Genomic DNA, 25020 nt, shown 5'->3' with positions numbered 1-25020 from the left:
CCATCAGAGCACTCTCACCTTCCAGCAGGAGTGGTCCCTTTCCCCCACTGTGAGCTGCAGGGGCCTGTTCTGGGGCCACCCAGCACGGCTCCCTCCCAGGGTCTCCCTCTCTCCCCGTCGCCCCGGCAGCTGGAAGCGTGACTGACGCCAGCACGTCGCCAGGTGCCCGTTACAGGGACCGGTGTGGGCTGGCGGAGGTCGGCCCAAGCCTTGAGTCTACCCAGCCCCACAACCGAGGGGACCACAAAGTCCAGGCCACAACTGAACGTGTGTGTGTGTTGGGGGGGGCCACAGGGCTCCAGAGGGGGACCCCGAGCAGAGAATTCCAGACAGGACTCGCTGTGCTCCAAGGAGTCCACAGAGCCGGCAGGCACCAGCCAGAAGAAGGCTGCTGGGAGCCAGGATCCACCCAGAGACCCGGCCCCACACTCACGGGGCACCCCCTGCCCAGCTGCACCCTCCCGCGGTCACTGGTGGCAGCGGGGCCCTGCCCACACTAGGGGGAGAGTCTGGAACCGCAGCGAGAGGAGCTGGAAACGGGGCTCCCAAGCTGGGATTCTCAGGGAACCGCGCCAGCCACGTGCCTGCGCCCACGGGCCCCTGGAGCAGCTCGGGCGGGCAGAGCGACTAGGGCAGCGCACAGGCTGGCCAGGGCGCCAACCTGCCCTCTGCGGGGGGGGTCCTGCCCCCTGAGGCAGGGCGGGACAGGAGGCCATGGACGATGGGCACCATTGCGCAGAGACAGCCCAGCGGGATGGTGCTGAGCCTGCCTTGTGGCAGAGGCCCAGTTACAAACGCCGGGGGGGGCAGGGCAGGCGGGAGCCAAGCCCCATGTCCTGCCCCCCACAGCAGCTCTGCGAGCATCGTGTCTCACAGAGATCAGGGCAGGGCCCTAGACGGGGAGATTCCTGGGTCCTCGGTAGGCCCTGGGCCTGGCCTGTGGGTAGCCCAGGAACCAGCCCTTCGGGGAGACTAGCCCTCGCCCCACCCCTTCTGCCCCAGGCCCTCCCCCCCCCCCCCCGCAGCCATCAGGCTCCAGGTTACCTGAGCACCCCTTGTCCCAGAGCCCCAGCATAGGGAACTCGAGCGCTGGCCCAGTCCAGGGAGGGGAAGAGCAGGAAGCAGGAGGGAGCCACAGGGCATGGATGGGCCCCCCAATTATTTGGGGAGCTCGACCTCCCCTGGGCTGCCCTAGCCACCACCCCCGTCCCGTGTCTCAGCCCAGACACATCTCAGCCCCAGGGGAGGGATCCTAGTAGAAGCAGCCCCTGGGTTCCACCCCAGCAGTGGCTGCACCTCAGAGCTGGGTATGAGCCCTGCCCCTCCGCGCCCAGCAGCGCCCACTTTGTGGGATGACGGGGGGCGGGTTCGACTCCAGCCACCGCAACTGGGGGGGGGGCGCTGCAGGAGAGCGCCCTGGGCGAGGGGGCTGTGCACAGCTGGAGGCTTTACCCCGCTGAGCACCTGTTGGGCTCCTGCCCCCTGCACTGGGGGGTGCAGAACAGGGTCCCCCAGCAAGCTAGAGCCCTGCCTGCTGGGGGCATGGCACGGCAGAGGCAGGGAAAGAAAGAGACCGGGGCAGACGGGCCCTCAGGGCTGATCTTGGGGGAGCCACCCAAACAAACAGGGGCCCATCCCCCAAGAAACAGGTTTATTTTGTTAAAAGTCTCTGGCAAGGGATACACAGTGGGAACCCCCCACTTGGCCCCGGGGCAGAAATCTGTACAAATATACACTGGAGAGGCAAATGCATGTGAGGGGAAGGGTCCTGGGGGTGTGGGGGGGGGGACAACAACCCACAGATGCTCTCCCTCCTCCCCCCCTCAGTTCATCTTGACCAGGATCTGTTCGGAGAAGAACTTCTTCAGCTGGGCCACCTCGGCCGACAGTGACGCCAGCTGGCTCCGGAGGGCTCCGTTCTCCGTCTCGTACCCCAGTTCCTGCAGCGAGACGGGGGGCGACCCGCCAGCTCCGTAGCACCCTCCCAATGGCGCAGCCCCCACCCCTGGCGCCGCCGCCCCGTTCCTTTGGTCCTCCCCTCCGGCTGCGCCCCCCCGCCAGTCCCCAGTGGGTGGCGACGGGGCATAGGGGGTCTGGGCCTCGCCCCCCGGCTCATCGGGGCCTCCGGACATCTTGAAACGCAGCTTGTGGGGCAGGCTCTTGACGGCGTCCCCCGCCGGGTCGTAACGGCCCCCCCGGCCTCCCTCGCCCGCCTCCCCGGGGGCCTCGGGCACCAGGCAGTGCCCCTCAAACCCGTCCCGCTCCTCAAAGAAGATAGGGCTGCCCATGCTGGAGCTGCCGGGGGTGGAAAACCCTGAGTCCTCGGAGTACCCCCCGCCCGGCTCCGGCTGGAAGGGGCGGCCATAGCGCGGCGGCTCAGTGCCCAGCGGGTACGGGTAGGGGGCGGACGCAGCAGCCGGCCTGGGGGGCTCGGCCGGCTCTCGGATGAGGCCGAAGCGGAACTTGAGGGCCAGGAGCTCGGCCTTGAGCCGGGCGTTCTCCTCCAGCAGTGCCAGCACCCGGCTCTCCAGCGCCAGGTCGTTGACTCGCCGCTTCTCCCGCGAGCGCTTGGCCGCCTCGTTGTTCTTCTTGCGCTTGTCCCAGTAGCCGTCGTCCTTCTTGTCCGCCGGGGTGAACTCCCGTTTGCGCCGGGCTGAGCCACCGGCGCCCCCCGGGGCTGGGGCAGCTGGGTCCTGGGGCCGGCCCCCTGCCCGGGTCCCTCCGGCTTGCAACGAATGCGCCAGCAGCCCGCTGCCCGTCAGCAGGGATGCGGCCTCCTCGGCGAAGCAGGACACGGCCACACAGAGGTGAGCGGGGCCTGGCGAGGGCGGGCGAGGTCGCTCCTCCGGGGCTGAACTCATGGTGCCCGGGGCAGGCCGTGCCCTACTGTGGGGGAAAAAGGGGGGTTAGTACATGGCGGCTAATGGGGCTGAACATGGCAGACATCCCCGAGGGCGTGCGAGGGGGTGCGTGCAAGGGTTTGTGAGCGTGCATTTGTGTGTGCGAGGGTGTGTGCCTGTAACAGTATCTGTGCTTGGGAGGGTGCGCTTGTCTGAATGTGTGACAGTGCTTGTGGGGAGTGCACAAGGGTGTGAGCGTGTGTGTGTACACACGAGTGCACTTGGTCTGAAGGTGACGTTTGTGTCACGTGTAAATTATTGTATATATTCAAATTAGATCTGTATGTAATTTGCATAATGCCTCTTATGGGACAGAACCACTTTCCTCCACCCCCATCTCTCAGGTTGTGAGCACTTTGGATTCCACACCTGGGTAATCACACACACACACACACACACACACACACACATACACAACAATACATCAATCAGACTAACACAATTACATCCACAAACCCAGATCAGACTAACACATTCACACAAACACACACCAATCAGCCTACTCCACCAATCACTCACACGCCTGTCAGACACAATCACGCACACAACACCAACACACACACATCAACACCGTCTCACCTCTCTCTCTGACACAACACATTCGCACAGACACCCACGACCCTGGCAAAAGACTCCCAGACGCACCACGCACACAGTCGCATGTACAGACCCCCACGCCCTCCCATCCTGACATGAGGGCAGGTAGGGACAGATCTGCCAAGCGTCTCCCCAAGCCGGAGGGGTCACAGCTGAGTAAAACCCTCACTTTCCCCGTGGATCCCCCTGGGCAGGCAGCCGTGATGGGGCTCCCCAACCCCCCTGCCCGCTGGCTGGACTTTAACCCCCCCGGGCTGGTAGTTGGAGCCCCGAGTCGCACCCTGATCCAGGCATTTCAGCTCCCCCCCCCCCCCCCCCCCCGTCACTGGGAACATTCCAGGCCTGGGACTGGACGTGCTGCCCTGCCCCCCCCACGCCCCCGCCCTCCATGGACGCAGGACAAACAAGCTTGTTCTGAGCCAGCTGCTATTTCTGGCTCCTGCATAGGAGGGGGGAGGGATCTGTATTGGTTAATGCCTGGTAGGGAGCAGCCTGGTGGGGGTGTGCTCACCACCCCAGAAAGGAAGGGGTTAATGTTCCAGGGACTGGGGGGTGGGGTGGATTGGGGGGTGGAGATTGTTTTGTATAGGAAAGATAAAGTGAAGCAATCACACCCAGAATCACACACACACAGCCAGCCAGTCAGCTACACAACCACACACACACGCACACACAGCCAGACAATCACATACACAAAGATACGCGTCTGTCCAAACATATCATCACTTACCTACATCAAGTACACAAACACACACACTCACACTTGTTACAGGCAGCTGCACATGAATGGGAATAATTGTACACAACCCTGCACACATTTGCACACAGACACACACATCTATGCAGGCATGCACTCCTGCACAAACACACACAGTCACATGAACTTGCAATAAATTACACACGCAGTCTTTCACACACAAGTCCTTCTCAGCATACAAACAGGACTGCAAAGAAATAGTAATGTAAAATGCACGCAGCTGTATACACAAGCACAAAATACACACTACCACATATGCGCACAAAACAAACACACACAGGTATACAACCATACCACCATATCTGCACTCCCATGTATGGACACACACACACACACACACACACCAACACACTGGCATGAACAGGTCCACACACCCATAAATGTAAACTGTTAACACACGTGTACATCTCCACATCCACAGTCACAGGGCTAGGCAAGTGCATTCTCAACTACAAAACACACAGACAACACCCCATCCACACCTACACACACTGCAGCGCACACACAATACATCACACCTACAAAACAAACCCATCTACTACAAGCCCAGGAAATATGCAACCTGTCTAAGACTAAGTAAACAAACCTGAATGCAAAGTACAGGGAGATTCAAATGACAAAGCTACGCACAAGCAGACCGCAGATACACACATGCTAGCACAAATATGTAGTGATGCCCACACACTCACGTTTGCCATGTCCTCACAAATACCTCATCCCTCTACACACAGATCCACAAACACACCTCACCTCACCACATGAATCTAGACTTGCTTATATAGCCAGACATGCAAACAAATGATCAAACACCCACAAAGTTACACAAGCAGAGTAACACCTACCGCCACATTATCACTCCGAGCCAGGCACACACATACACACGCCCTGTTCACACGCACACACCGAGCTGTGCACACACACCCTGCTCACACAATCACAGAGCCGTGCACACACACACACACACGGAGCTGTGCACACACACCCTGCTCACACAATCACAGAGCCGTGCACACACACACACACACACGGAGCTGTGCACACACACCCTGCTCACACAATCACAGAGCCGTGCACACACACACACACTCACACCCTGCCACACTGATACCCACACACACGCGCCGCCCTTCCCCCACCTCGTACAGGTGTCGGTCCGGCTGGAGCCTGGCCCCCCCCGGCCCCGGGCGCTGCGCCTCACCGCCCCGCGGTCGCTACGCTGCAATAGGGCCCGGCGCCCTTCGCCGCTGCCTCCGCGTCTGCCGCGCGCGCCCGCTCCGGCCCCTATTTGTGCCAAGTTCAGCCCGGGTCCCGGGCTCACCTCGGGTAACCCCGACACGTCACCGCCTCCCTCCCCGGCAACCGCGCGCCATGGCAACAGGCACCGCCCCCGGCAACCGGCTGGGATGCTCCGCGGGAGCTGGGCTGGGAAGGGGGGCAGAGCCCCCGAGAGACAGCTCCAGCGTCCCTGGGTCTCAGCCAGTGCCCCCCCCAGCGGGCATAGACCCAGGAGTCCTGGCCCCCAACCTCCACTGCTCTAACCGCTAGACTCTACTCCCCTGCCAGAGTAGGGAATAGAACCCAGGAGTCCTGGCCCCCAACCTTCCCTCCCTGCTCTAACCGCTAGACTCTACTCCCCTGCCAGAGTAGGGAATAGAACCCAGGAGTCCCAGCCCCTCCCCCCCCCCCGCTCTCACCACTAGACCCCACTTCCCTGCAGAAGTAGGGAATAGAACCCAGAAGTCCTGGCCCTCAGTTTCCCCCTCCCCCCGCTCTCACCACTAGACCCCACTCCCCTGCCAGAGCTGAGAGTCAGGACTCCTGGCTGGTCACCAGCTCTGGGAGGGGAGGGGAGGGGGGCAGGTGGGGTTTAGGACTCCTGAGTTCTATCCTTTGCTCCCCATCCAGCCCCTACCTTCAGCATCCCCCTTTTGTCTCCATAGCAACCATCCTCTGGGCCAGAGCCTGTGGCAACCTGGCACTGTCATGGCAACCCACTGATGTCAAAGGGCCTGGAATAGCCAGGTGCGATCTGGCAGGTGAACGGAGCCGGGGGACTGGAGCAGGAGCTTGCTGGGCCTTCAAGAATCCCCCCCAACCAAGGAAGGGACATAACTGAGGGGCCTGCCTCCCTCCCCGCCGGTGCAACATGCTGTTCCCACCAAGGGGATAAAAGTCCTGTTCCTGCTAAAGGTAGGGCACAGCTCCCTTTGCTCTGGGGGCTGTAGGTTCAAATCCCCCATCCCCAGGAGCTGCATCATGTCTGTTGTATAGCCACTCTAAGAATACCGATGGTGTCCTGCTCATTAGGTGAATTACACTAATGCCTACAGGCCCCCAACCAAGACTGGAGGCCTAGGCAAAGGTTGGGAGGGGAAACTGAGGCACAGGATTGGGGCTTTTCCAGAGCTGGGACTAGAACTCAGGAGTCCTAGACCCCATGCCTCTTCTGAGGCAGAAGCCCAGGCTGCCCCTTTGCTTTGTACACCTCAGTGATTTCAAACCCACCTGCTAGGGGGAGAGGCCAGAACCTGCTGTCTTCAACCCCCAGCCAAGTCACCTCCTCCCCCAAGCCACCCCCTGGAAGCCACCCCCTGGCATGGCCCTTCCCATGACCATGGCCCCTGTGTTCATTGCTGGTTACGTTTCACTTTGTCCTTCTAGGAATCAGCTACAGTAAACAACCCCCCCACACACACACCTGACTGGGGGTAAAGGGCGCGGGAGAGAGGGGTGTTGGTGTCCCTCCTTTACAGTGTGTGTGAGCATTTGTGTGCGTGCGTGTCTGGACTGTGTGTAGGGGTGTGCACTGTGTGTGCATGCATTGTGTGTGAACGTGCGTGTCTGGACTGTGTGTGTGTGTGTGTGTGTGTAGGGGTGTGCGTGCATTGTGTGTGAACGTGCATCTGTGCACGGCAATAGATGTACGAGCGCTGGTGTCAATCATTTGTGTGTAGGGTGTGTTTGGGCAGCACAAGCCCTTTGCCCTACCTGCGGCAGGGTCTGAGTGCATGTGTGTGTGTGTGCATGGAAGGAGAGTGATTGTCTTACACTGTATCTTGGCACCTGGCCCTTTGCCCCTGTGCAGGTGTCTGGGATGGGTGTGTCTGACTCCAGCCACAGGCGGGGTACACTGTAATGTCCCATCAGCCTACATCAGGACAAACTGAAGGGCAGTAGCTGGCTGGCTGAGTGGGGAAGGGAATGGTGGGGGCTTTCCCCTCTAGGGGGCACCAGCTCCGATAGGGGGCAGGCACCAGTCCCATGGGGGGGGGGAGCTCTCCCTCTAGGTGACAGGAGGGGTTGGGCTGAGAGAGGGGAGCCCAAGGGCCTGATCTACACACATGGACTCTCTCTCCCTCCCCCGCTACACAGTTACGCAAGCTGGAGGCTGTTATGTAACAGTCTGGTCCAGGCCCAGCTGCTGGGGTTGGCGGCCTGGATCCAGTTACATCATTGTGGGAAGGCCCAGCCGGATGCAGCGCTGGTCTGTGGACCCCTGCCGTGTGTGGAGGGGTGATGTATAGGGTCAGAGCCCCTCCCCAGCCTGCGCCCAGTCCCCCCTCTCTAACCCCTCCTCTCCTCGAGCTGGAGTGAGAACCCAGGAGTCCTGGCTCCTAGCCAGCCTTCCCTCTAATCGTTTTCCGTGGGCAGATTGTTTCCATCCATGTGCGGAATAAATGTTCTATGTGCACTGAGGCACGTGCGGGATGTGCACCACCAGGAGAAACACAAACCTAGCCGTGGGCACTTTGCTAATCAGCTGGGTGGCATTGGAATTGCTCCTGAGCAGCTGCACAAGCACCCTGCTTACAGGGACGTTAGATCCCAGCTCCCCAGCCCTGCTCTAACCACTAGACACTTCCCTCCCCCACCTGGGACAGGCCCTGGGGATCCTGGCTCCCGGCTCCCTGCTGTTACATGACAGGGGTGATCTACTGCTCTGTGCCCCCCATCCCCATACTTGGGATCAGCAGTGAGGGGAGAATTCAGACCCCCTGGTCCAAGATCATAGACCCCAGGCTGCTCACCTGCTGGAGAATCCCCCTCTCACCAGCAGTACATGGGTCTATGACCCACGGAGCAGCAGTTCTCCCTCTTTGCAGCAGCGGGCTCCTTGCAGCTCACCCTCCCCCATCTTTCCTTCCAGGGGCATAATGAGCCAGCCCAGCCCCCACTCACCATGGCTGGGGGCTGGCCAAGTGGGTATGGGCCGTGCCCAGGAAGGACGTGCTGTGGTTAAAGCCGCGGGCAGCTGGGGGTAGTGGTTGGAGCGGGGGAGGGGACTGATGCAGGGGAAGGAAGCCGCCCCCCCCCCCCCCGCTGACGCCGGCTGGCTCAGGGCGGGCGAGTTGTGTAACGCGGCTCCCAGCGGGGACAGCATGTTCCCAGGCTGCCTATTTATAGCCCCCCCCTACCTGTTTTTGCGGGAAGGGGGAGGGGTTGGGAGGCAGGGCTCGGGGGGGGGGGGGAGGGGAGGGAAGGGGCCTGGTCTAGCAATAAGTGGGGGGTGGAGCATCCTTTCTCCCCACCCCTCAGCTCTGCCCTAGTGTCCCAGCCTTTGCTACCATCTCAAGAAGTGGCACCAGGCCAGTAGATTTGTGCCCCATGGTTTGTGCCGCAATGGGGCAGATTTCGATGGGGGTGGGGGCCTGCAGCCCTGGGGGAACCACCTGGCAGAACCATTCAATCTTCAGGCACGAGCTGTGCCGGTGTCCCTCACTCTGGCCCCGCAGCCCCCCAGCCCTGCCGGTGCCCCTCACTCCTGCCCCACAACCCCTGCCAGTCCAGTCCTGCCAGGCCCCTGCCCTGCCAGTGCCCCTCACTCCCACCTTACCAGCCCAGCCCTCCAGTATCACAGTCCTGTTCCCTCCTGCCAGCGGGCCAGGGACGGGTGGTGCTGGTCCGGGCACCGGCCCTCTAGGAACTTTGGCTGAGACCCTGCAAACTCACTGCTCCCCAGCCCCACCCAGGGCTGCCACATGACCTGGCTGGGAGCCAGACTCTGCCACCTCAGCACGTAGCCCCCAGCCCCCTGTGTTCTTCACCCTCCCCTCAGCCTCCAGCTGTCTCTGCCCTGGAGGTTTGTGGCTAGGTCTTTGGACTGAGGTGTAGGGCAGCCAGGGAGCAGGAGGCTGCGGGAGATGGACCGAGCCCTCTCCTGGGCATAGATGGAATAACCTGGGCCTGCTCCCTTTCAGCCCCCCGCTCTCCACCTACACCCCCTCTTTCCCCAGGGGGCGCCAGGGTGAGTTTTCCAACCCACCCTCCTTCCCACGGGGGAACAACATTTCCATGGAGAGCTAGACAGCGGCGGAGAGCAAGGCACGGAGCCAGGGGAGGGAAACTGAGGCACACAGCCTCGCAAGAGGTGAGCAAGGGTGCGGTCCAGTCAGTATCAGTAGCCCCCAGCCTCACTCCTGCTGAGACTTCCCATGCAGCAGGCTGGAGGAGACTCTAGAAACCGTCCTGTCCCCTGCCCCTGAGCACCTCTCTTTGGGGGCACAACAGGCCCCCCTAAACTCCTTTCCCAGCAGGGGCAGGGCTCACTGATCACAGCTCAGTCACTGTAGCATCTGGGTAGCTCATAGCCTGTTCAGCATTTATCCTCACCCACAACTCCCGCCGTGGGGCAGGGCTGTTCTCTCTCGGGTACAGGTGGGGAAACTGAGGCAGGGGCAGGGCAGCAAATCGAACCCAGGGTCGTGGGTGCTGACCTCTCTCCTCTAGCACCCCTTGCTTATTGACAGAAGTGCCTCCCCCCACACACAGACCCCGGCAGGCCGCCCCCAGAGTGCGGACATCACACCTTAGGCCAAGAAAATAGTGAGACTGACTTAGAAGTCACAAGTGTGTTATTAAAATAACTAGTGCAGGGGCTGCACGGAGAGGGGGTGTGGAGACCCCCCAGAGCTTCGCAGACACCATCGGAGACCCCCCTGCAGCCCCCCAGAGGTAGCTGAGTGCAACTGTCCCTGCTTCGCAAATGGAGAAACTGAGGCACTGAATGGGCAAATGAAGACTCTCCAGAGCAGTGGTTCCCAACCTTTTGGGGCTGCCGAGTGCCTGGGGCTGGTGCTGCTCCTGTGCTGCGTGCCGTGGGGCTGGCGCAGCCCATAGGCCGCGCGCCCGGAGCCAGCACAGCCCTTGCGCCGTGCACCCGGGGCCAGGGCCGCCCATACGCTACGCGCCCAGGGGCGGGGCCAGCCCCGATTACTTGGCGGGCACACAGAAATGGCCCGGCGGGCACCGTGTTGAGGACCACTGCTCCAGAGAGTCACGGAGGGCAGCCAACCCAGGAGTCCTGCCTCCCAGCCTCTCCCCACCCCCACAGCTCTACCCACTAGACCCCGCTCCCCTCTCAGCACTTGCTATAGCTCTGCACCAGGGTGTAATAGGATTTCCAGACGGCCGGGTCCTGCTGGCACAGGGCCCCCCCTCCCCGCTGCTCCTCCGCCACGTTGCGGTTCATGTCGCCCACACAGGCCCAGCCGGGCGCACTCTCTGTGCTCACGCACCACTTGGAGTGGTCGACGGTGGCCGAGAAGTTGAGCTGCGGGGCCGGGAAGCCCAGGTCCTGGACGTTATAGACCCGGTAGAGCCCCGAGCAGTTGGAGGGCAGGACGCCCCGGGAGTTGGGCCAGAACTGGACGTAGAGGTCACTGGAGAGTACCTGGGCTAGCCAGCCGGAGTACAGATCTGGGGGGCAGAGAGCAGGGGGTTAGAGAGCTGGGGGGCACCGCAGTGGGAGCTTTGAAGGCTGGAGGGGGAAATTGGGAGGGGGAAGAGATCCATGGGGGGGGAAGAGAGGCTGGGGAGGGAGACATGGGGTGGGGGCAGGGGGAGCCAGCCAGAGCAAAGATCTGAGACCAGTAAGGCCAAGCTATGGGGGGGGGGGGGGGAGGTAGCGCCACTTGGGAATAGTTATAAAGTCTTGGCGGGGTGCAGTGAATTGGGATTTAATCCACCCCAGCCCTCACAGAACCCCCCCAAACATGCCCCCCCCACTGTGGTCCCACCCCCATTCTCCAGGCAGACAGCCCCCCTCCCCTGTTCTCACCATCCTGGAAGAGGCGGAACTTGGCCAGACTGAGGAAGGGGCGCCCCCCCAGCGAGGTCAGGGCCACGCTGCGGTTCCAGGGGGGCTCTCGGACATGCTGCATCTTGGACGCCAGGCACAGGTCGGGCAGGTCCTGGGCGAAGGCCCCCTGCACCCGGCTCTCGTACACCAGGGGGTCAGCCAGTCTCAGCTGCATGCCTAGAGCAAGGGGGGGGGGAAATAGGGGCAGTGGGATGAGACCCTCGGTCCCCCCTTCCCTGGGTGAGAAGACAACCCAGGAGTCCTGGTTCCCTGCCCCCTGCTCTAACCACTAGCCCCCCACTCCCGTCCCAAAGCTGGGGATAGAAGCCAGGAGTCCTGGCTCCCTGCTCTAACCACTAGCCCCCACTCCCCTCCCAAAGCTGGGGATAGAAGCCAGGAGTCCTGGCTCCCTGCTCTAACCACTAGCCCCCACTCCCCTCCCAAAGCTGGGGATAGAAGCCAGGAGTCCTGGCTCCCTGCTCTAACCACTAGCCCCCACTCTCCTCCCAAAGCTGGGGATAGAAGCCAGGAGTCCTGGCTCCCTGCTCTAACCACTAGCCCCCACTCCCCTCCCAAAGCTGGGGATAGAAGCCAGGAGTCCTGGCTCCCTGCTCTAACCACTAGCCCCCACTCCCCTCCCAAAGCTGGGGATAGAAGCCAGGAGTCCTGGCCCGCTGCTCCCCTCCCAGAGCTGCGAGAGGACGACACAGGCGCCCGGCACACCAAGCACCTACCGATCTGCTTGAACTGGGCGTAGGGGAAGGTGACACAGAGGAAGGACTGGCCGTTGTGCAAGGCGCTGTGGGGCCAGGCATAGGCCGCCAGGGGCGGGAAGTGGGGGGTGCTGTGCCGCAGCCAGAAGCCCTGGTGTCTGTCCAGCAGAACCACGCCTAGGACACAAGGAAGGAGAGTCAGGGCCCAAGTGATCGGGCAGAGACCCCAGGAGTCCTGGCTCCCCGCTCTAACCACTAGCCTCCCCTTCCCCTCCCTGAGCCAGGGTCTCTCTCTGGGGCCGTCTCTAGCGCCTTGCCCACGCTGGGGCAGACTCGCTGCCTCCCTGGCAGGGCTGAGCTGCCCCTGTCCCGGTGCCCCCTGGCGGGGAGCAGTTACCCTTGGTGTGCCCCCTGGAGGAGGAGGAGGAGGGGGAGGGGGGGATGTTCTTCGGCGGCTGGTCGTTGTACAGGATGTAGGCCGTGTCCTCCGTCTGCAACAGAAATGGGGGCGGAGGACTGGGAGACCCCGCCCCAGCGCCCCTCCCCCGCTGCCCCCTGCCCCAGTGCCTGGTCCTTGTGCCCCTCCCCCACTGCCCTGCCCCAGCGCCCCTCCCCCGCTGCCCCAGTTCCCAGTCCTTGTGCCCCTCCCCCACTGCCCCCTCCTCACCTCACCACCCCCCCAGCACCCCTCCCACACTGCCCCATGCCCCAGTGCCTGGTCTTTGTGCCCCTCCCCCACTGCCCTGCCCCAGCGCCCCTCCCCCGCTGCCCCCTGCCCCAGTGCCCAGTCCTTGTGCCCCTCCCCCACTGCCCCCCTCCTCACCTCACTGCCCCGCCCCAGCACCCCTCCCACACTGCCCCCTGCCCCAGTGCCTGGTCCTTGTGCCCCTCCCCCACTGCCCCGCCCCAGCGCCCCTCCCACGCTGCCCCCTCCCCCACTGCCCGGTCCTCGTGCCCCTCCCCCACTGCCCCTCCACCCTGCTCCCCTACTCAGGGCCTCTTCCGCAATGCCCCTCCCCTGCTGCCCCTCCCCCAGCATCTCCCCCCCCCCCGCTACCGCCTGCCCCAGTGCCCCTTCCCTAGGGCCCCTCCCCCGTCCCACAGACCCTTGCCTCTCCCTGCCCCACCTCTATACCCCCAATACCCCCCTGCTGGCCCCCCCCCCTCCACTTCTCTCTTTTCTCCCCAGCTGCTCAACTACTTCCCCCTCCCGAGTTTCTGCCTCCTCCCCGGCCTCCTCTCCCTCCACTTCCCCTTGCTCCTCCCCCAGCTCCCTCCCCCCCAGACTCACCCTCCTGCTCACCCCCTGGTAGAGCTGCAGCAGGGTCCTGCCCACAGCGCTCTGGGTGCTGTTCATGAGGGCGCGGCCGGGCACCCAGCCTCCGGAGCGGGCGTCCTGGTACATGTAGCGCAGGCCCAGGGGGCCGCTCCAGGCCTGGGCCCGGGACCGGGGCAGCTTGTAGGCCAGGAACCTGGGGGGGCAACCGGACCCTGAAAACCTTTGGGCCAGGACCCTGCTGGGGGGGGGGACTTACACAGGGCGCCCCAGTGGCCCCCCACGCCAATGCCAGAAGGTGGGGAATCCTGGTGCAGGTGCCGTGGCGGGGGGAGGGGGATCAGCGCCATGAGACCCAGAGAAGCCCCCACCTCATTTCTGCCCCTCTCCGGGCCCCCCAGGGGGACACTGTCCCTTTACAGGGCCAACAATCACAGGGGGGGGGGGGAAGACTCACCAGTCCACAGGCTGCCCAGCATCATCGTAACAGGAGATGCCCCCCCCAGCCACGTGGGGCAGGGCCACGGCCAGGAGGAAGAGGGGTAGCATCCTGGGGGGCCACCAGGCAGGCGCTGCTGGAACCGTCCCTGCAACGCACAGGTGCCCGATGAGGTGGGTGGGAGTCACGCACACAGCAGGTCCTACAGAAACGATGTGTGCGACCAGCGGGGGAGAGGCGGCCAGGCCCCTGGGGCTCTCTTGGAGGGGTGGGAGGGACTAGTGATTAGACAGGGGAACCCCTGGGGCGGGGAGGTTAGTGGGGTCCGGCGGGGGAGAGATGGGGGCAGGGCTGGGAGTCAGGACTCCTGGGTTCTCCTCGTGTCCTTTGGTGGCTGGGCGAGCTAGGGCCAGAGGGGAAGTGGGGTGGGCCCTGTTCCTGCCCCACACCCCCCAGCTGAGTTCCTCAGACCGATTCCTCTTTCGGTGCTAATGGCTTGCGGGGGGGGGGGGGTGGACAAAGCAACGCAGAGACTGGCTTGGCCTAGCATTCAGCTAGTGCGAGGGGTGGGGCTGGGGTGTCCCTTCTGTGCTGCACCCCCAAGCTGGCCGGAGACCCCTGCAGCAGCAGCCCCTGCGCTCCACCCCAGAGACAGCCGCACTTCAGCTCTGGCTCCCTGCGCAGCCTCTCTGCTGGGCCAGTGCAGGCAGGCCGGGGTCACAAGACCAGCAGCCGCAGCTTCTCTAGCAGGGGCAGATGCCTGCTCCAACCACTAGTCTCTATGCCCCACTCCAGTGCACACCTAGAACCCAGGCGTCCTGTTTCCCACCCCCATCCCACTTCAACCGCTGGAGCCCACAGTTCTCCCAGCACGGGGCACAGAACCCGGGCAGCCTGACCCCCAGCCACAGGCTTGCCCCCCACCCCTCAGCTCTTCTTCCTCACAATTCTGTGGGGCTGAACTGGCCACAGCACTGGGGCTCTCTTCCCCCCCCCCCAGGAGGAGAGCTTTGGGGGTGTCTCTCCCTGCTGCCGCCTGGGCACCCCCTCTCTGGGTTAGGCTGTGGGGGCTGTCAAACTGGCCCCTTCCCTTTGCACTCCCCCTCCCCCAGTGAACACAGCACCCTTGCGGCAGTGGGGCTGGAAGGGGGGGGGCTGAACCCCACAGATACGTTGCCATGGCCGGACCCCCCTGGAGGCTGTTCATCCCGAGACCCCCAGCTCTCCCCTGGTGCTGAGATGCAGCCACCTCTGGGGTGGGCGCGGGGCCGGGGGTTACCTGAGCAAGGGGAGCGCCGCGTCCGAGGGGCGCCCGGATCCTCCCTTCGCCCCGCTGCAGCAGCCCCACGTCTCCTTCCCCAGCTGTGCGGCACGTGACCTACGGGGCCCCTCCTCCGCCACCCGCAGGCCCGCCCCCCGGTTCCCAGCCCCCCCGGACGGGCCGTGGGGCAGGCTGGGTGCCAGAGAGCTCGGCGGGGCGGGGCTGTGGGTCCCAGCGGAGGTGGCCCGGGGCAGGATTTCCTGCCAGGTAACGATTTAATTGTTCATTAAGGATGTAATTAATCCCGTGGGCAGCGGTTATTAATATCTGGGGGAGGGGCTGGGGGCAGGACTCCTGGGTTCTATCCCGGGCGCTGGGAGGGAAGCAGGGTCTAGTGGTTAGAGCTGGGGGGGGCAGGACTCCTGGGTTCTATCCCGGGCCCTGGGAGGGAAGCAGGGTCTAGTGGTTAGAGCTGGGGGGGGCAGGACTCCTGGGTTCTATCCCGGGCGCTGGGAGGGAAGCTGGGTCCAGTGGTTAGAGCTGGGGGGGGCAGGAATCCTGGGTTCTATCCCGGGCCCTGGGAGGGAAGCAGGGTCTAGTGGTTAGAGCTGGGGGGGGGCAGGACTCCTGGGTTCTATCCCGGGCGCTGGGAGGGAAGCAGGGTCTAGTGGTTAGAGCTGGGGGGAGGCAGGAATCCTGGGTTCTATCCCGGGCCCTGGGAGGGAAGCTGGGTCCAGTGGTTAGAGCTGGGGGGCGGGGGCAGGAATCCTGGGTTCTATCCCGGGCGCTGGGAGGGAAGCTGGGTCCAGTGGTTAGAGCTGGGGGGCGGGGGCAGGAATCCTGGGTTCTATCCCGGGCGCTGGGAGGGAAGCTGGGTCCAGTGGTTAGAGCTGGGGGGGGGGGGCAGGAATCCTGGGTTCTATCCCGGGCGCTGGGAGGGAAGCTGGGTCTAGTGGTTAGAGTAGGATGGGAGCATTTGGGAACCAGAATTCCTGGGAACCGCTCTCCGTTGTGTGTGTGTGGGGGGGGAGGGGTTCTGTTGCGGGGGAGGGGTGCTGCTGAGAGTCTCTTGGGTTCTAATCCCCACTCCGCTGTAATTGGTATGTGCTTTGTGCCTCAGTTTCCTCATATACACACTGTGGCTAACTGCCTCGTGGAGGCAGCCTGCCTGTGAGGTCCAGTTATTCATCACTGGCAGGGGCCAGGAGACCGAGGGTGGGTAGAATTTCCCCAATTAATGATTATTAATGATCATGTATTAATTAATCCACCTCTGCGAGTCCAATTCTTTCTTCCAGGGAAATGTCATTTCCCAGCTTCGGCCTGCCCTGGAGAGACCCTTCAGCAGCACTGGGGGTGACGCTCATTCACTCTGGCTCCCTGGGGAACTCCTCACTGCTGGATGGGGAGCCTGACGCCAGCTCCCCTGGGGGACTGAGAGTTGCTGCTTGGCCAAGAGTGGAACTGGCTCCCTGGGAGTCAAGGAAGCGGCCCCGTTTCCCCCCCCTCCTGGGGTAGGGATGTTGAGATTAATTTGCTAGTCGAGTAGTCGATGGAATTTCCGACCACTTGGCTAGTCGATCGGCACTTCCATGTTCCCCCTTTGACTTGTACAACGGCCCCTGCATTTGTGCATTTCAAAGTTGGAGCCCAGGGCCAGTGGGGGGGTCCCACTGACCCTGGGCTCGGTGCAGCGCTGCTGCTTTTAAGTACCCCCTCTCCTCCTGCCCTTGCTGCCTCTATTGACTAGCCCTTTACATCCCTATCCTGGGGTGGGCGGTGGGTCTGATCCGGGGGGCTCGGGGGGAAATGACCAGACACGCTCCTGTGGTTGATTTATTTATTAGTGGGGGGGGGCTGAGCCCCATGAGGCTCAGGGGGGCAGCGTCTCCTTGGGGCGCACGTAGAGCCAGGGCCCTGCGGGGGAGGGGCAGGGCTGGCGTGACAGCAGGGTGCAGAGGGGGCCCAGCACCAGGGTGCCCAGCAGGGCCAGGAACAGAGCCTTGGCGAGGGCCCAGAGCAGCCGCCCAGCCGCCTGCAGCCTGGGGAGACGGGGGCACAATTAGATGGGGGGACTGGGGGGCCTCAGACATTCCCGCAGTCTCTCCCCCCCGAACACACCCCTTGCCCTGTGCTCCCCCCGCCCCTCCCTTGGCCTCCCCATGCTCCCCACAGACTCCCCCTAGGTCCCATTCACCCCCCAGGATACCTGCCCCCTCTCTGGTTGCTGGGCTTCCTCACCTGGGGGGGAGTCGGCCCCTTGGCCCTGACACCCCCGCCTCCTGACGCAGCAGCTTCTCCTGGGGGGAAGAAGAAGCCCAGTGAGTCACAGCCCGGGGGGAGGGGGCTGTCAGTGCTTTTGGGAGGGGACCCCCATCCATTCCCTCACTGGGGTTCCTTGCCCTTAGTGGCTCCTAGGCGCGGGGGCAGGGCCAGGGGACCGTGGGCTCCCCACATCCCTCCAAACTTCAGAGACCAGCTCCCCCATCCAAGTACCCCACCAGAAACATTCACCCCCCCTGCCTGGCCCCAGCTCTCCACGTCATGTCTCCCCTCGCCCTGTAGACAGGCCCCTCCCTCCAATAGCCCCCCTGTGCCCTGAGCCCCACCTCTAGCATAGCCCCCCTCCCAGCACAGCTGTGCCCGCAGCCCCCCGTACCGTCTGATCCCACACTCTCTCCTCCCACAGCAGGCTGCCGGGCTGGGTCCTTGGGGGGCCATGTAGCACCTCGCTCTGGAACCTGAGGGGGACACAGTATTAGTGCCCCCAAGTCAAGACACCCCCATAACTGGAGGCAGGGGTGATGCAGTTTCCTCACAGTGGAGGAAACTCTTGCCCCCCCCTCCACCTTCCCCAGGCATCACATCCCTCTTTGCCCCCCCAGGCACCCCAGCCCCTCCCCTAGTGCCCTGTGATCACTATCTTGAGCCCAGTGTCCCCCCAAGTCGAGCCAGCTCCACTGTTGCAGCTTGCTGGCAATGTCCCACAGGCCCCTCATGGGGCTGCCCCCCAAGCAATGCTCCTAGATACCCATCTGCCCCCCCCCACCACAGGGAGCCCGCCCAAGAACACCTGCTCCGCCCTGAAACAACAGCCTTACCACCACTGCCAGCTGAGGGAGCTGCTCCCTAGGGGCAGGTGTGCGGGGAGGGGGGGATCCAGGCATTGGGGCCCTGGATCCCAGGGAGGTAGAGGAGGGGCTGCCCCCCAGACACTCACAGCTCTGCCTCCTGCTGAGCCTCCGTCACCTGCTCAGCCCAGCAGCTGATATTCCCATGCAGGACCTGGGAGGGACCAGATCCCCCCTTGATCAATTCAAGTCGATTGGCTGCAACAGCCCCCAGGACTCAGACCCACACTCTTCGGGGGGAGGAGTTTGGTCTCTGTGGCCCAGTCAGTCCTCAGCCCAGGGGGCTGGTGTGTAGGTGTGACACGCCCCCCTAGGCTGAGCCCCAGCAAACTCATTCCACCCGGTGGACAGAGCATGCCCCACACCCCAGCCGAGATCAGGGTCCCCTTGTGCCGGGCGCTGCCCAGACCCCGGCTGAGATCAGGGCCCCCTTGTGCCAGGCGCTGCCCAGACCCTGGCTGAGATCAGGGCCCCCTTGTGCCGGGCGCTGCCCAGACCCCGGCTGAGATCAGGGCCCCCTTGTGCCGGGCGCTGCCCAGACCCTGGCTGAGATCAGGGCCCCCTTGTGCCGGGCGCTGCCCAGACCCTGGCTGAGATCAGGGCCCCCTTGTGCCGGGCGCTGCCCAGACCCAGGCCGAGATCAGGGCCCCCTTGTGCCGGGCGCTGCCCAGACCCAGGCCGAGATCAGGGCCCCCTTGTGCCGGGCGCTGCCCAGACCCTGGCTGAGATCAGGGCCCCCTTGTGCCGGGCGCTGCCCAGACCCTGGCTGAGATCAGGGCCCCCTTGTGCCGGGCGCTGCCCAGACCCCGGCTGAGATCAGGGCCCCCTTGTGCCGGGCGCTGCCCAGACCCTGGCTGAGATCAGGGCCCCCTTGTGCCGGGCGCTGCCCAGACCCCGGCCGAGATCAGGGCCCCCTTGTGCCGGGCGCTGCCCAGACCCCGGCTGAGATCAGGGCCCCCTTGTGCCGGGCGCTGCCCAGACCCTGGCTGAGATCAGGGCCCCCTTGTGCCGGGCGCTGCCCAGACCCCGGCCGAGATCAGGGCCCCCTTGTGCCGGGCGCTGCCCAGACCCCGGCTGAGATCAGGGCCCCTTTGTGCCGGGCGCTGCCCAGACCCCGGCCGAGATCAGGGCCCCTTTGTGCCGGGCGCTGCCCAGACCCCGGCCGAGATCAGGGCCCGTCGTGCACATGGTCTCTCGCCAGGGAACAGGGCCCGCACTGATTGCACCACGTGGCCTGGCAGAAGAAGGAATTGGGGCTTTGCAAGTGCGGAAGCAGCTGCTTTCCTGAGTTCTGGGTCAGGTACCTCCCCGGAGGTCGGGGAACTGAGGAGCTGAGGAAGGGTCAAGGCCGCAGCCTCAGGCGGACGGTTCTGACCTGAATGAGGCCCTGGAAACCCAGCAGCCAGACTCAGTCCTGGGCGTGGCCGGGTCGTACCTGGGTCCTTCGGGACAGCTCCTGGATGGTCCGGCTCAGCTCCTCCACGTGTTGCTGCGTCTACACCCGCCCCACACAGGAAGGAGGCTTTGGCCTGGGCCCATGAGGACACCGCTCGTTAATGCCAGCTCCTAGGGTGGCCTCTGCCACCCTCCAGGGGTGGGGATGCAGCCCAGGCTGTGGGTGGGGGCAGCCACCTCTGGGGTACAAAACGCAGGGGGTCCCACCGAGCCGGCCCGCTGAGCCCGACGGATCCCTCAGCCCGGCTGTGGCCACAACGGGGCAACCCAGGCTGGGTCTGGGGCTCGCAGGCTCGGGGGGCGCAGGGGGGGCCAAGGTAGGAGGGAATTCTCTGGTCTCGTCGCTTCTGGAGAATCACCCTTGGTCAGAGGCCTGGGAGGACGTGAAATGACCAGAAGCGCTGGGCTGGCAGGGTCTGTGGGTTTAGAGTGAGGGGCACTGGCTAGGCTGGGGGGAGGGAAGAGAGCCTGGGGAGCTAGCTGGGGGCTGTGGGTAGGGGGTGAGGAGCACTGGCCAGGCTGGGGGGGGAGGGAAGAGAGCCTGGGGGGCTAGCTGGGGGCTGTGGGTAGGGGGTGAGGAGCACTGGCCAGGCTGGGGGGGGAGGGAAGAGAGCCTGGGGGGCTAGCTGGGGGCTGTGGGTAGGGGGTGAGGAGCACTGGCCAGGCTGGGGGGGGAGGGAAGAGAGCCTGGGGGGCTAGCTGGGGGCTGTGGGTAGGGGGTGAGGAGCACTGGCCAGGCTGGGGGGGGAGGGAAGAGAGCCTGGGGGGCTAGCTGGGGGCTGTGGGTAGGGGGTGAGGAGCACTGGCCAGGCTGGGGGGGGAGGGAAGAGAGCCTGGGGGGCTAGCTGGGGGCTGTGGGTAGGGGGTGAGGAGCACTGGCCAGGCTGGGGGGGGAGGGAAGAGAGCCTGGGGGGCTAGCTGGGGGCTGTGGGCAGGGGGTGAGAAGCACTGGCCAGGCTGGAGGAGAGAGTCCGGGGAGCTAGCTGGGGGCTGTGGGCAGGGGGTGAGGAGCACTGACCAGGCTGGGGGGGGAGGGAAGAGAGCCTGGGGGGCTAGCTGGGGGCTGTGGGCAGGGGGTGAGGAGCACTGGCCAGGCTGGGGGGGGAGGGAAGAGAGCCTGGGGGGCTAGCTGGGGGCTGTGGGTAGGGGGTGAGGAGCACTGACCAGGCTGGGGGGGGGGGGGGGAAGAGAGCCTGGGGGGCTAGCTGGGGGCTGTGGGCAGGGGGTGAGAAGCACTGGCCAGGCTGGAGGAGAGAGTCCGGGGAGCTAGCTGGGGGCTGTGGGCAGGGGGTGAGAAGCACTGGCCAGGCTGGAGGAGAGAGTCCGGGGAGCTAGCTGTGGGCTGTGGGTAGAGGGTTAGGAGCACCGACCAGACTGGGGCAGAGAACCTGGGGCGGGGCGGGGCGGGGCTGGCAGGGGGCTGTGTATCCGGAGCGAGAGGCACTGACTGGACAGGGGGAGCCAGGGGCCGTGGGTCGGGAGCGAGGGGCCTGCGCTGAGCCCCAGAGCTGGGGCCTGGAGTTACCTCCTTGATCCTGTTGGCCCTGGCCTGGTGTTTGGTCTCCATGTCCCACAGCTGCCTCTATGGGGAAGGAAAATCACTGGGTCTCCCTTAGCCTATAGCCCTCACCCCCACTAGCCCTGTGCCTGGGGTCCCCACTCCCTCCTCTGGCTCACAACGCGTGCCCATGGTTGGGTGGAAGGGGTGTCTGTGACCCCCCCCCCCCCCAAGAGACCCTCTAGTGTTTCCAACAGCGACTGTGGGGTCTGGATTCCCCCGTTGAGCCACGTGGGGAGGGTAAACATGGTTCAGAAGCCACCATCCCACCCAGGCTGAACAACCCTTCATGACTCGGTTTCCCCCAATGGGAGCTGGGAAGGAGACAAGTTGGGGATGAGCTGCTCACCTGCAGCTCATCCCCCTGCACCAGCAGCTGCTGCAGGGCCTGCTTGTGGGTCTTCTCCGACTCCCTCTGCTCTGAGACCTGGGGAAGGAGCAGCAGCCACTGAGAACATGGGGGGGGGGGGGGTAAATGGTGGCAGGAAGGACGGGGGGGACGGGACCTGCAGGGCCCATAGTTGTGGAGCATGATCCTGTCTGGATGTAGATCCCAGAGCACCTCAAAGATGGGGAAACTGAGGCCCACATGCAGACAGTGAGAGAGCTGGGGATAGAACCCAGGAGCCCTGATGAGCAGCCCCCCCCCCAGCTCACCTTTCCCTCCAGCTCTTGGATGGGCCCAGCCAGTCGCTGGTTTTCTTTTTCCTGCAGGGCAATGAGGGGAAATTGTGGTTGCTGGTCGGGTCCAGGGGGATCCCTAGCTCTGTGCTAAGCCTCCTGCTAAGCCCGGCCATTGCCTCCATGCAACCCCCACCCCCCGTGCGCCCGAGTCTGCAGCCACATCCCCCTGCCGCTCGCCGCACCAGGGGCTCTGGGAACGAGAACTGAGCTACGGGACCGTTCCCCTCTAGGGGACGCCTGCTCAGATCCACCCCTGGGTGCGACTGGCCGGCTCTGGAGCTTGGAGACAGGACATGGGGCCACCCAGCCCCTGGTTGCTATGGTGTTGGTCCCCATAGTGCCAAGCGCTGGTTGCCATGGTGTTGGTCCCCACGCTTCCGGGCACCTGTTACCATCGTGTCAGCCCCCATGGTGTCGGGCGCCTGTTGCCAGGGCGTCGGTCCCCAGGTGCCAGGTACTGGTAGCTGTGACGTTGGTTCCCATGGTGCTGGGCACTGGTTGCCAATGTGTCAGTCCCCGTGGTGCTGGGCACTGGTTGCCATGGCGTTGGTCCCCATGGCGCCAGGCACCGGTAGCCATGACGTTGGTTCCCATGGTGCCAGACACTGGTTGCCGTGGCATTGGTCCCCATGCTGCTGGGCACCAGTTGCCATTGTGTCGGTCCCCATGGTGCCAGACACCGGTTGCCATAGCGCTCTCACCCGCCGGTGGATGCGGTGCTGGCGCTGGCGGCTCTGTTCTTGCTGCTCCCGCATGGCACCCAGAGCCTCCTCCAGCTGCTCCCGCAGGGCCCGGGCTGCCTGCTCCAGTGCGCTCAGGCTGCAGGGACAAGGGGCACGAGCCAGGGAATCCCCCAGTTCCTCCAGGGACCACTGCGCAGGCGCCATCCCAGCACCTCCCCTGCCTGGCTTGTTCCCCCTCCCCGGCATCTCACCTCTGGGGCCGCAGCTGGGCGCGGAGCCAGGTCTGGCGCTCCAGCAACGCCTCGTAGTGCCCCTGCCAGCGCTCGGCCCGCGCCAGCTCCTCCGCAATGAGCTCCCGGAGCCGGGCGTTCTCCTCCGCCGTGCTCCTGCAGCACAGCAGGCATCAGGCCCCCGCCAGCCAGACCCCCAGGGGCCCCCCACTGCCGACAGGGATCCATCGCCTCCGGCCACTTGACCCCATGTGTCCCCCTCCCCTAGTCATTACACAGGGAGCTGGGGGGCGGCTTTCAGGGGGAGCCCCCTCACTACACAGAAAAGGCCCAGAGAGGTTGGGCGGAACGGGGGGAAGAGTGGGGTGGGTGCTGCCAATGCCTGGCAGAGACAATACAGTCTGGATCAAGTGGCCTTCCTCCCCCCCCCGCCCGCATGCAGCACTAGGACAGGACACTGAGAATCCCCATACAGGGGGCAGCAGTACTGGGGCTCTGACCCATAGCAGGCTGCACTCACATGGCATCCATCCTTCTGTTGGCGGGGGGTGGCCGATGGGACATATCCCCCCCCCGCCAGTCTCCACCCCCCAGTTACCGTTGCCAACGCCACATTCCATAGATTGCTTAGCAACCACTTAGAACCCATCAGCTACAACATGGGGGGGGGGAGGTTGGACAGAACAGGGAGCATGGGGGGCGGGTCCCCGAACCCAGGGCTATTGGGTGGCAGCCAGTTCACCAGCCCTCATTGGGAGAGGTAGGGGGGGACAGGGCATCCCCTTGGCTTTGGGGTGACTGTTCACAGACAGCACAGCAGGGGGTGCTCTCCCCCTCCTGGGATGAGCATGGCCCTGAGATCTGGGCCCTGTTCCCAAGCTCTGCCTCTGACCATGGGCAAACCGTGCCTCAGTTTCCCCTCACGCCCTATGTCTATTCAGCTCTTCGGCATAAGGATGGCACCATGGTTGGGGTCTGGGCAGCGCCTGGCCTGAGGGGGGTCTCAATCTCTTTGCGAGTCTGTAGCCCCTCTCCTAAGCAGGGCAGGCCCAGGGCACTATAGTTAAGGCTGAGCTGAGCTCTCAGGGCCCCACCCACCCCGACTGCCACCAAGCCCCTCGTGCTGATTTCCGCAGCCCGCCCGCATGACTCAGGCCATTGGCTGCCCCGGAATTCATCGCTGTCTGTACTTGCAGCTCCCCAGGGAACCAGCCAAGTTCCCAGCATCCGTGACAGAGAATCCACAGCACCCTCTGCGACCCAGGGGTTAATTCCCTGCACTGTAACCGTCCCCCTCCTTGCCAGCCTCACTTTCCCTACCCTCAGCTTCCCGCCATGGCTGCACTTCCGGCCTGGGCCAAGCCAGCCCTTCCCTGCTCTGTGCTAACCCACTTCCATGGAGCAATGGGAGCCCTGGTCTATTCGGCAGAGTTAGGTCCACGCAGGGCCACTGACGTTGGCCTCTGTCTGTCAGCGTCCGCGCCCACAACCGTCAGCGCCCTGCTGCTCCAGGATCTTTACGTCTCCCGGGTGGCCAAGGGCCCATGTCGGTGTCATTGGGGTGAGGCCACGTTCCTGACAGGGGCTGCTGGCTCCCATTCTTGTCAATTTCACTGATCCCCCCCCCCCCCCCGCGCGCTGCAGCTGCACCTTCGCATCACTAGGGGGAGCCGTGACCCTACCCACTCCCCAGCGGGCTTGTTTTTGCTGGTAAAAAGGGACTGGATTTGATCCCAGGATCAGGGCCCCTGGGGGCCCCCAGGCTGAGCCCCTGGGTGACCAAGGCCGGGGAACACCCCAGAGCTAGACCCAGCGCTTAGGAAAACCCCCATTCACAGTTAAACAAGGCACTGGGCTTGCCAGACAGGATCAGACACAAGGCCCATCTAACCCAGTATCCTGGCTCTGCCGCACGGGAAGGTGATCTCCCCCCCCCCCATGAATTCCACTGTGGCCCCAGCTCGACCACAGCTCCAGCTCTAGCACCCTTCCCAAACTATCATCAGCACCTATACTCCCTGGGGCTGGTTGCTGGCTGGCTCACCTACAAAGCCCTCTTCCAGAAGGTCTGGTTTCAGCACCATCCAGTAACAAGTAGTTCCACAGGGTAACCACATAAGTGCATGAACTCTTGGCTTGGATTTCAAGTGGTCACCATTCCCGGGTACTGCCTGTCCCCTGAGCTCATGGAGGGGTCAGAGAGAAGAGAAAGATCCTGGGGATTTTTATTGAAATAAGAAACACGGATAATGTAGCAG

At 64.1% G+C, this 25020-nt stretch overlaps 2 protein-coding genes across 7 annotated transcripts; both read right to left on the bottom strand.

Annotated features, from left to right (window-relative positions):
• Window positions 1-1585: 1585 nt before the first annotated feature.
• On the bottom strand, window positions 1586-9590 carry LOC142818963 (uncharacterized). Of its 6 annotated transcripts, none has more exons than XM_075902388.1 (2): window positions 8283-9590; window positions 1586-2886 (listed from the first exon to the last, which is right to left on the bottom strand). In XM_075902388.1, the coding sequence occupies exon 2, from the start codon at window positions 2859-2861 to the stop codon at window positions 1824-1826; it is 1038 nt and encodes a 345-aa protein (XP_075758503.1). In that variant the 5' UTR covers window positions 2862-2886; window positions 8283-9590; the 3' UTR covers window positions 1586-1823. The 6 variants fall into 6 exon arrangements, with proteins under 6 accessions (XP_075758503.1, XP_075758499.1, XP_075758500.1 ...); XM_075902384.1 differs by lacking the exon at window positions 8283-9590 and adding an exon at window positions 5391-5857 and having other exon boundaries at window positions 1586-2883; XM_075902385.1 differs by lacking the exon at window positions 8283-9590 and adding an exon at window positions 5398-5857.
• Window positions 9591-10088: 498 nt separating this feature from the next.
• DNASE2 (deoxyribonuclease 2, lysosomal) lies at window positions 10089-23426 on the bottom strand. Its single transcript, XM_075902396.1, has 16 exons — window positions 23263-23426; window positions 22784-22918; window positions 22551-22668; window positions 21823-21873; window positions 21515-21592; window positions 21133-21189; window positions 19588-19647; window positions 17681-17762; window positions 17263-17321; window position 16700; window positions 13779-13908; window positions 13337-13517; window positions 12443-12536; window positions 12067-12222; window positions 11312-11509; window positions 10089-10950 (listed from the first exon to the last, which is right to left on the bottom strand). The coding sequence occupies exons 1-16, from the start codon at window positions 23409-23411 to the stop codon at window positions 10613-10615; spliced, it is 1887 nt and encodes a 628-aa protein (XP_075758511.1). The 5' UTR covers window positions 23412-23426; the 3' UTR covers window positions 10089-10612.
• Window positions 23427-25020: the final 1594 nt, after the last annotated feature.

This window comes from Pelodiscus sinensis, chromosome 19, assembly GCF_049634645.1.
Source record: "Pelodiscus sinensis isolate JC-2024 chromosome 19, ASM4963464v1, whole genome shotgun sequence".
In the NCBI taxonomy this organism is placed as follows: domain Eukaryota; kingdom Metazoa; phylum Chordata; order Testudines; family Trionychidae; genus Pelodiscus; species Pelodiscus sinensis.
This window is presented reverse-complemented; position numbering and strand designations above follow the sequence as displayed.